Consider the following 11,164-nt stretch of genomic DNA (forward strand, 5'->3'; position numbering starts at 1 on the left):
GGAAGGATTTGGAATGGGGATGCTTATAACTCAGAATCATATTAACCACCTTCTCTCCTCAGTATTTTCATCCTCTTGGTTTTTCCAATAACGTTCTCTCCTGCCCTGTCCCTTCCTTACTGCCTGCTTTGTGCTTTGCTAACCTGCATGTCCCAGCGGTTGCTGTAAGTAGCGACGAGGCGAGGCGGGAGTCTCTGTTCTGTCCTGATGAGCTTGATTCACTCTTCTCCTACTTTGATACCTCTTCAAAACTCCGTAGTAGTAAGTACTACAGCTGTGACTGTGTTTGCACTAGTGATCCATTGTGTGTAGTGGCCATCTCCCTGCTTCCATCTGTTGTCTCCAGGCTGCTGCATTGCTTGGTATTTTCATGAAATAATTTAAGCTTTTTTACTTATCCTGATTTTTTTTCATTTCTAGTTATCTTTGACATTTATTATTATTGTAAATGTTATGGTTACAAAATGTGACTTCATATTTTTCTATGGATGCAGTAAGAATGTTGAACAAGAACAAGCCATTTTTTTAAAGTTATGTTCAGGACCAAGTATAAGAGCTTGCTTTATTATCATGGTATCTGTGAGGAGCAGGTAGCTTCAGCTCAGCATAGTAATTGCAGTTTCTCCCCAAAACAGTCCGAAGCAGTGACAGTGGGATCCAGCCAAGCACTGATGACAGCAGAGAACACCTTGCCTCTACTATATCAGCCAACAGTTTGTATGAACCAGGTGTGTTAGGCTTTGCACTTTAAGATGAAAATTTAATCACTTGGCAGCATTTTTTTTTTTGTAAAAAAGATTAATGCTTGGTGATACAATTCATGTCTGCTATTCTGGTTGAAATGCTTTTGGCAAGGGTAAAATTTGCCTGAGCAATCTTTCTTTTGGGCTTGCTACCCAAAATGACATTTAATCCTTCTAAATGGGTTCAAGGAACTATGTTTTTTTCCAGTCAGATGAGGCTGATCCCAAATGCTTGATCCTTTTATAAATAAATAAATCCACAGAGATAGAACTCCTCTTGAGTCACAGATAGTAGGCTTTTATGTGTTATTTGTGCATTCTTGCTTTATTTTTCTGTTTCTTATTTTTGTGGAATTGACCAAGTCTTTAAACATCGTTCCTTCAACTCAGAAGTTCTGTAAGCTGGTGAATGAAATTATTTGCTAATTTTAGCATGCTGTTCTGACAGATATATTGAGTATGGCTTCTCAAAATTTCCAAAACATTTCTTTATAAAGCAGACCTATTCTTCTACATGAAAGCACTCTTTTAAGGTATGTTTTAAATCCAGTAGTTCACAGGTGTTATTGCAGGCAGGCAGCGTAACTGCATGGGCTTGGATCTTTTTTGATTATGTTGTAGAAATATTTATGATGCTGTAACTCACAAAAGTTTCTATGTAGCAACATCTTTATCTCCCAGACTTCACTCCATATAACCATTACTGGAATGAAGAGAAAGACTGTGCTTTAGTCCAAAGGATTATAGCCACAGCAAGTAATTGGTAAATGACAATGGTATCTGTTAACAAAAATTAGGTCAGAACAGTATTAGCCTCATACTCAGGTGTTTCAGTTAAATATTTGTATGACTACATCTTTGCAGAAAATGAATTTTATTCATATCTTGCAGTTTACAGTAAAACACACTCCAGACCTTAAACAATTTCTTAGAAATTACATGGAAAATGTAGATTGAAGTATGCATGTGCCAGTAATGTGGAGAGAATGTTTTCTGTGCAATAATCGTTCTGTGAAGAGACTGTGCCTGAATACTGGAGCTAACGGCATCTGTGAATTCCCCTGGCAGAATGGGGCAACAATACATAGCATTGTGCAAAAACTGAGCTACCTATTGCCATAGAAATGATGTTTTGATCAGAATTCCAAGAGGTACCTTGTTAAAACAGGAATAAGGTAAGCAATTCTTTTTTTCTTTTCAGAAGGAGACAAGCAAGAGTCTCCAGTGTTCTGCGACTCCAAGCAGCCTAGTCCAGGATTGCAGTTGTATCAAGCTGCCTTTGAGAAAAATCTTCCTCACATGGCAGAAGCATTGGCTCATGGAGCTGAAGTAAACTGGGTCAACGTGGAAGAAAACAAAGCAACACCACTCATTCAGGCAGTGCGAGGGGTATGTGATATACAGCCCTGCTGATGGGGGAGGAGAGCAAGGGAAATAATGATATTTCTGTGTCCCTGTTCCTTTTGAGCTGCTTGCTTCCCCAGTGAATGATAATGTGATGCTGAAGTTATGCTTACAGTGTTCTTTTAGAGCTGTTTCTGAAATATTTTTTCCTGTTAATGCTTTGTTTGGACTTCTATGTCTAGTAGTGTTTAAAGTTGGAAGCAACTCCCTTTAGTTTCCTTTGCTGGGTGGCTCAGTGGTGGGAAGGCAGAAGAGGTTTGGTTTGATTCTAGAAAATCTGGTGCTGAGTTGTTTCTTTGTTTTCATTCTATAGGGTTCATTGGTTACTTGTGAATTTTTGCTGCAGAATGGGGCCAACGTGAACATCCGAGACATGAAAGGAAGGGGGCCCCTGCACCATGCCACAGTTCTAGGACACACTGGGTAACTCACTGCCCCACAATTTGTGCATGGCCATCCTTTACTCTAGTTGTTCATGGGAAGCTTCTTCATTGTCCCAGATATTCTGATATGTTAATACTATTTCAGGTGATACAAGTCTTTCTTTAGCTCTGGTTGTGAGAGAGGAAATAGTATTTTGATTTAGTAGTCTCATGCACTAGCAGAACACATGTGTTTTCTAATGTAGATTAAATAAAGGGTTTGCTTACTATTCTGTTAACATGTTCTAGATGAACTGCACTATTTTGATATATATGAGACTTTTGATGATTTAAGATAAATACATTGTATCTAGCCTGACTTTATTAGCTTTTTTCCTTTATTGTCAAAAGTATTCTTCTATGTCTTTTTTCTAAACAGACAAGTGTGCTTATTCCTAAAACGAGGAGCAAACCAGCATGCCACTGATGAAGATGGGAAAGATCCATTGAGTATAGCAGTGGAAGCTGCAAATGCAGATATTGTAACACTGTAAGTTGTACATTCTGTTTTCTGACTAGATAACTTAGATTTTGCTATTCTGTTTCAAGTTAAAAATAAAATAAATGTCAAAATTCCTGTACATAAAAAGAGGGGGGAACAAAAGAGAAATCAAAATACTGTATCTGTAGATGACCTCTCTGATGTGAGATTCAGGAGAGCATTGTAGGTCTTGCATTGTAGTCTTTTTTGTGCTTTAAAGATGACATTGTTCCTTTTGTTTTCTGCATGGCAGGTTGCGTTTAGCAAGGATGAATGAAGAAATGCGTGAATCAGAAGGACTCTATGGGCAGCCAGGTCAATACTCCTCTAATAACCACACTGAAATGCAGTATAAGAAGTGTATACAGGAATTTATCAGTTTACAATTAGATTCTTAGTGTCTGAGGGAAATTTAAGGTTGCTTCATACAATAGTGTTTTTTATAAACCAACACATTCTAGAGCTTCATTGAAATTCAGTGATGTGACTTTGTCAGAGTGCTTAGGGAACCTAAAAGGAGACTGTTTAAAGAGCATCATTATAGCAGTGTGTTACTACAGCCATGACCACCCTATTTTGCTGGTAGTTGTCCACAGTTTTCTCCTATTGCTGTTCCATTGACATTTGTGTCATGTTAGGATTTACCTGACATTATTTAGTTGCAGCTTTCTGACTCAGCTTGCTTAGAGACTGTTGAAGAGTTCATCTTGTTCCAGGACACCATTCTCCTTCCTGTGGAATGGTCCACTTTTTCTTTTTTTAAAGAAAAAACCCTTGCACACCAATGTAAAAAATGTACATCAAGTATTTCAAACTGCCTCCAGACAAAAATAGGAAAGTATTATTTCCTTGAATTTTATTTTTAAATATTTTTATTTGTTAAGATACTAATAAGAAGCAAAGCAGTCATTCTTAAGTATGTATTTTTGTATACAGAGTTTCTTTCTGTTTGGTTGAAAAACAAACAGAAGCTGGCAGATACTTGAGCCAACTCCAGCAGGAAAGTAACAAATTATATTTAATGCATATGTGCAACTTTATTCTCAGGCACTCAGACCTAATTTACACCGTGTTCTGATGTGATATTTGCTTCCATAGGAAGGTAGTTAAATATCATACAAGTACCAATAATGAAGGCACACTTGATTATGAAGTTAGACAGCTAAAAACACCCTGCTGTTCCTGGCAGAAGTGAAAGGGGAACCTTAATTTTCAGGTTGAGTGCTGAGTACTCTCAGCTGACTCCTGTAAAGCCCTTATGTGTTTTCCACTGAGGAACTGGGCAGGGGGGATGTTACAAATTGGAGCGGTAGAATCTAGAGACCGCAGCTGATGCAATCTGATCCAGACACTTCACAGCTGCTGAGGTGAGATTGACAGTGAAGAGTAGATTTGCCACAACAGGCAGAGCTTGCCCAAAATCAGGGAGAGGCTTTCATTAGAATAACTTCTGAAATTAATACCACAAGCTGGAGCAGAGTCCCAGCCAGAAAACTTACTGTGTCTTTGGATAGCATAGCTCTGCCCCCTTCACTCTGTTATTTGGTGCAGTTTCTTTTAAAAGTTGGAGTCAATATTTGAGAGTTTTGAATGTTTTTGTCTGCTATAGAAGGGTTGTGTCAGTGTAAGCACAGAACCTGTCTGCTGTCATAAAGTGTCACAGCTTTCTGTGGTTTTCAGGGATGCAGGTCTTTTTCATTCCTTATACATGTTAAATTATCTGCACTGCCTTTACTTTAGAACTCCAGTGTTCCAAAATTATGATTCTAGAAGAAAAAATTGGGATTTTCAAGACAACTGTATATTTGCTGGTAGCTGTGTGAGGGTAAATATCATTGTATAAGTTTGCTGTCACCAGAGTGAAGCCAACTGCCTACTTCTCAGCTCTAGCAATGCAGCTGATAAACAATTGCTCATGTAGCTAATGGCATCAAAATTTATAATTTAAATATACATGGCTGGTTTGAGCTACTGAGAGAATGAATATATTGCTTTGCAAGGTACAGTTGGTCTTCCAAAGCATTCCTGGAAGGGGAACTAGCTGCAACCAGCTTTAAAAAGTTATTTCTGGTGGTAGAAGCCATATGCACAGTAGTGCTGTTTCTGTATAATACTTGAGTGCTCATCTCCTGGTGCTACAGTACGTCTTGCTAACTCTTTGATATTAGCATTGCTACTTTTTCTTCCTACCTTTTCTTGAATGTATGATGTGTGCCTTTTGAGTTACTCTGGTGTGAAATGGTAAAGCAGTGTTACAGTATTTTTGTACATATAATCTGCACTTTAGGGAAAACATTGCTTGGAAAGGGAACTTCCAGAATTCAATTTTAAAGTAGAATTTTAAAATAATTATAAGGTTTACAGTATTAAGCATATTAATGCAACGTACAAACTAAAGGGGCACTTTATTTTAGTCTATTTTTGTATGTAATATTTTTGTTATGTAATAGAGACAAAGCCAGAGCCACAATGTATCTTTCAAAAATAGCTTTTTCTTCTTTCAAGTTAATTTGAAAGAACCAAATGTGGCAACTGCAGTTCTCGTTCGCCAGTGGAACCCACTTCTATATTGAAAGCATAATTGTTTTTATCACAGAAGCCTAATTCTACTTTTGCCCTTCATAGCTATTCTTTTGGTGAATGTTACAGCTCCATTCTGTGCTGGTCTCCCAGAGCAAGAAGTTCTCACAAGCTGTTACAATAAAACCCGTCCTGTGCCTGCTTCATCTCAGAACACAGAATCACTGAATGGTTTGGGTTGGAAGGGACCTTAAAGATCATCTAGTTCCAGCCCCCCTGCCATGGGCAGGGACACCATACTTGAAATTAAATCTGAAAACCAAAAGGGAATTTCTCTAGAATTGACTTTTCCTAGTACAGCAGTATTGAATGTATTAATCTTTTAAAGTCTGGGAAGAATTGTGTTACTGGCCTGTTAAATATTTCTGGAAGGTCAGTTATTATTTGTGAAGGTGTTTTTAAAAGAATGGAGTCTCATCTCCAAAAGAATGATAGCTTTAACATTGCAAATGTGCATTAAAAATTTGAAAAAAAAAAACAATGTAACTTTTCCCAGTAGTGCAAACTTTTAAGCACAAAAACATTCTTTTCTTCCACAATCATGTTAGGAAAAAAAAAATTCTTCATATTCGACATACACAATGAGAGAGATTTTGGGTTGATTTCTTTGTCATGCTATTAATCAAGCTGTCAGCAAGAAACAGTACTGCTGGGATCTTGTGTCCTGTGTGGCCATCTGTGTTGGGAAGACTCTAAAATTTGGATGGCTACCTAGCTCCTGATGTTTGATGCATTAAATTCCTTTTGAAGACAAAAGGGTATGGTTAGTGTTTTAAAGCAGAACTTGAGCTCAAGGCCCAAAATGCTCCAATAGATGAAAGAATGTGAAAATGAATGAAAAAATATCCATTTTAAAATGGCAAAAGAATGATTTGGCAATGACTCAAGAAGTAATCACTCCTGAATGTATTTTCCTGTGTAGACAGGGAGAGGGAGGAACATTTTTGAATATATTGTAGTAGTAGAGTTGCGTTTAAGCACAAAGGGTGAAGATTTAAAAAAAAAGATTTTTAGGGGAAATATCATGGTTCTTGTAGATCAAACTGAAAAATGTAATGAAAGATGTAGATGAAATGAATGTAGAAATTTTATTTTTGCTGAAGAAATAGACAAAAGTAATTTATGAATAATAATTTGTCTACTTAAGATTGCTTTTTTAATATATATATTATTGTTTGCTGATTGTTTCTTTCGTGGAGAATTCTGTTTGGCTGTAAAAATTCTGATCTCTGTTTCCAAGTAAATCTTTATTTATGCCATAATTCTTTTTTTCTGTAGAGAATCTTGGTTAGCAGTTCCTTGCAAAAACAAGGATTTTATTCTTTAACGGCTAATAAATATTTTTTTCTTTTTAAGTTGCTTTAAAGTGCTTTAACGTTTCCTTTCTAACTCTGAACTTTCCTCTGTGTGGCTGCCTGTGAGGTACTATTTCAGGTATAGTTTGGCATTGTTTAATTTGCTTCTACAGAACATGCATGCAAGTAACCAGTCCCTCAGAGTTCACATCAGCATCACTCCATCTAGAAGCAGTATTCATACATTAATTAAGTGTTACACAGTACTTGATAGCACAGTAGGGCATTTGTGCAGTGGTGGGTGTTGTTGACTATTACAAATGTTTAAAACTGTTTCTCTTTTCTTTTCTACCTAGGAGATGAAATTTATCAGGACATTTTTCGTGATTTTTCTCAAATGGCATCAAATAATCCAGAGAAGTTAAACCGCTTCCAGCAGTCAGATTCCCAGAAGTCTTAAGTGTCAAGAAGGAAAAGAACCTGAAGCTTATAGTGCAAGTCTTTTTTTACTTTAACAGAATGAATTGTATGCATTTTGTTAGATAGTTTGGATAAAATGACCACTCCAATGTAGCTGTAGATTGTGGTAGCTGGGGAAGTGTATGAGTTGGTTTATGTTCTCCAGTACATATACCTCAGCAGCTGAAGATGTTTCAAGCCCCTGTGTCCCTGCTGGCTGAGTGTAAAGCAGCCCCTGTTCATGGCCAGCTTTGCAGCTCAGGGGTGGCAGAGCTGCAGGGTGCTCACAGCAGCTCTGCTGCCCAGGGCCATCGCTGGCATCTGTCCCCCTACCCATAAATAATGTGCCTCTGACAGAAGGTCTGGGTTGCATTTTCTGGGACTGTTTGGAAGGGAATCTGGGCAATGATTTACTGAGTTGTCCTTCCATTTGTGGGAGTGCAGCTCAACAGATTCTCTTGCTCCTGTGGTGACTCTGGTTAGAGGTAGGCTGTTCTTCACAGGTGCTCTTCTGCACCTGTGCTGCTCTTCTGCAAGCTCTTTCCCAGTGGAAGCTCTAGCACCAGGCTGGCCTTTATGCTGGTGACTGCAGGTCAGTCACAAAGGGATATATCCTGGGGACCAAATTCCTAAGAGCAGTCCATTTTTCTTTTTTTTCTTTTTCTCTTAAATTGAACTTTCAGCACAGCAAGTATCCTTCTAAATGAGCATGTGGAACCTTTCGTGAAAAATAAACTTAATCCTTTTGGACATGATGTGGGGTTTGTTTGTAGTATTTTGACATGAAAACTTGAAATTTGAGACATGAAAGTATTGAGCCAACAAAGTTTGTGTAGAATAGTTGTACAAAGGCTGTTTCTGCTTTTTGCTGTTCTCACTACAAGCCCTAAGCTCAGTATAAAAGTCTCACGTCTTGCAGCCACTCAAAGTTTAGGGCAATCAGTCCCTTCTATCAGGAAGCAGTAGCCCTTGTATGATTTGCAATGATGTGTATGTTTATGTGTTGTCTAAACTAAGGTGAGCACAGGAAAAACTAGAATTTCAGTGCACATTTCTATCAAGTAACAAATGAGCACAGTCTGCAACTGTGTTGTGAGGGCAGCAAGACAATTTGCTTTATGCAGTAGTGAGCCCCACTCTGCCCTTGTGCATGTATAAATGGTGTCTCAAGATATATGCTTATATATCAGGTTATTTATACCTAGATAAAATTCTCCTAAACCTTAAACCAGCAGATGCAATTCTTTATCCTCTATTTGTGTACCCTATGGAGACAGCTTAAGCAGAGTTTTTAGGTGACATAGCATCAATGTGAGTTTTCAGCAATCCTAATAGCTGTGGCATTGTTAACTTGCTGTTTAAGTGTATTTAGGAAATGAATTGGCTTTTCTCCTTGGAAAGATAAGCAAAACTGGGATAAAACAAGTTGAAATCTGTAAACTATGGTAAAGTTAAACTTTCTGGCACGTTAAGTTTTAAGAAGGTATTTCAAATATGTAATAGTCTGCATATTATTATTGCTACAAAATTAGTAGTGTTGTAGAATTGTCCAGTGGATTTTATTTCCAAGTAGAATAGTCTTACAAGACAGTTCTTGCTTTGTATGTGGTCTAATTATGGTAGGAAAATCAGATTCTGCCCATTTAAAGTGCACATTTAATCTGAATAATAAGAAACTTAAGGATATCACCTGTAAGCAGTAATTTTTAGTAAGTTGGTTTTTAAATAGCTGCCTATGAAATGATAATATACTTCCTAATCAGCAGTATTTACCAGGAAATGGGTGTTTTAGTAGGTCTTAGAGAAAGTAAGATTCCTGGTGTACAGATGGGACAATGTAAGATATGACTGCATAACATACACCTTAGACATAGGTTTTTCTAAATGTTTGTCTTTCCCAGCCTGGCTGGCAGGCAGTGTGTAGTGTGATTGGCTGGAATGTAAAGCTGCCTAAAGCTTAGTAGCATAATTGCTGTCTCAGTCCGGCTGCTGGAGAACAGGTCTGAGAGATGTATTTCAAATCTACACTGGTGATTTCCTCCCTGGCCACAAAATCTCTGTGACAAATTCTGCAGGATGATTTCTCTAGACTAAGAAGTTATTTCTGTAGGTCTACACGTCCATGTGTTGTGTTCCTGACTCTCATCTGTCTGGGAAACAGTGTCAGTCAGTCTGTGCTAAAGGATGCACCCCACCTGACTGACAGGTGATGTGACTTGTCAGGAGCTCTGGAGTTTCAATGGATTAGGGAGTAGGTGTGTCACTTGTGATCCTCAGCCTTGTTCCCCTGTCTTTTTGGGAATGATAGGATGTCCAGTATAAACTGCACTCAGTTAAAGCCTTTTTCAGGTGCATATAAACTTAAATTTCTGAATGATCATATTGAGTTATGCCACTACCTGTGTTAGAATGTTGGAATTTGTTCATATGGATTTGGGTGAAGGTGAATTTGGATTGTAGAGGTATTGTAGAGGACTGTAGAGGTATTTTCACAAACAGCCCACATTGCAATCAGATGGATGCCTGTTCCAGGTGCTCATTAGTACATTGTGGACTTCAGCCTTTCTCCCCATTAGGACCTGATCCAGGAAGTCACTGATATCAGTGGCAGTCTTTCCACTGATTTTGGAGATTTTGGATTGTACCATTAGTGGCTTTTAATGTTACAGTGCTAAAGGATCCTGTATTAATACTGCATTTTTCACTCTGTGGGGTTTTATATTTTACCTGTTTGTATACTGAGCTGAAATAGTTTTAGAAAATGCAACCAGACCTTCCAACTGCTGTCAGCAAATCCCTGTACAAGAGGAAGTTTCTCCTGTTTTGCATTATGACATCAGTACACATGTGTTGTCCAAATTACTAGGTCTCCTGGATAGAGCATAAACTTTGTAGCACTAAACTAAAAAGGTGAGAACTAGAACAAGTGGAGGGTTGATGTCATGTTTCCAGGACTTTGGTGCTTCTCTGCAGCCATCTGTTTTAAATTGTGGATGTTACCTCTGCTGCTTCACCTTGAGAATCTCAAATAACACAGTGACTATGAAACGACCCTTTGATGAAAATGCAAATAATAATATGTAAGTACAAAGGACGTGGTATTTTTACAGTGTCAAAAGGACTTAGCTGATTATTCTGATTCTTCAATACACAAAGTATTTTGAGAATCAATTTTTCAGGCTACAATCTGTGCCCCATTCATTATGGACACTTTTTCCCAAGCTGGAGTTTATGGCTTGTGCATTCTGACAACCAACATGCCTTGCTCCTGTGCTTACACAAAGGCACAGTTTTAAAACAGGGACAACTCTGGAGAGGCACTACTGGGGAAAAGGATGAGTGTACCACTTTGGTATATACCCTTTCATACGCTTGCTTTATCTTTTTGCATACAGTATTTTCTTGTTTCTCTTCCCATGGAAGGAGATGACAGAGGAGGAAAAATTCCACTCCCTTTTCTGTTAGGAGCCTAAGTTTTCCATGTTTTGACAGAAATCGCCATGAAATCATCGTTTCCTCAAGCAGAGACGTTACTTTCTCCGAAGTGATGAACTTCTTTTTTTTTTTTCCCTCCGCGCGTTCCTCTGTACTCGGTGTTTTTTAAGCATTCCAGCAGTAAAATGTAAAATAACCCTTCCCCCCCTTAAGCTGTAATTGTACAGACTGTATACTCCGCCCTCCTTCGCGTTATGTACGGCTGTAGAGTTTGTATCTAAAACTTGACTGTGGCGTGTGTGGTGTGTCATTGTTCGGGCCCGGCCCGGTGTCCCCGCCCTGCTG

The 11,164-nt window shown here is 38.3% G+C and overlaps 1 protein-coding gene across 1 annotated transcript in view; it reads left to right on the forward strand.

The window, feature by feature from the left end:
* The window catches only part of LOC102032325 (arf-GAP with coiled-coil, ANK repeat and PH domain-containing protein 2-like), a gene marked incomplete at its 5' end in the record, with an annotated part of 12,848 nt that extends 1,741 nt beyond the window's left edge, over positions 1 to 11,107 (forward strand). The window contains 7 exons of the mRNA XM_014312256.2: positions 157 to 261; positions 636 to 728; positions 1,945 to 2,132; positions 2,461 to 2,570; positions 2,949 to 3,059; positions 3,304 to 3,365; positions 7,282 to 11,107. Coding sequence (XP_014167731.1) covers positions 157 to 261; positions 636 to 728; positions 1,945 to 2,132; positions 2,461 to 2,570; positions 2,949 to 3,059; positions 3,304 to 3,365; positions 7,282 to 7,385 — 773 coding nt within the window. The remainder of the gene's footprint in view (positions 1 to 156; positions 262 to 635; positions 729 to 1,944; positions 2,133 to 2,460; positions 2,571 to 2,948; positions 3,060 to 3,303; positions 3,366 to 7,281) is intronic.
* Between the last annotated feature and the right edge of the window lie 57 nt (positions 11,108 to 11,164).

This window comes from Geospiza fortis, unplaced genomic scaffold (assembly GCF_000277835.1).
Source record: "Geospiza fortis unplaced genomic scaffold, GeoFor_1.0 scaffold172, whole genome shotgun sequence".
NCBI classification, from domain to species: Eukaryota; Metazoa; Chordata; class Aves; order Passeriformes; family Thraupidae; genus Geospiza; species Geospiza fortis.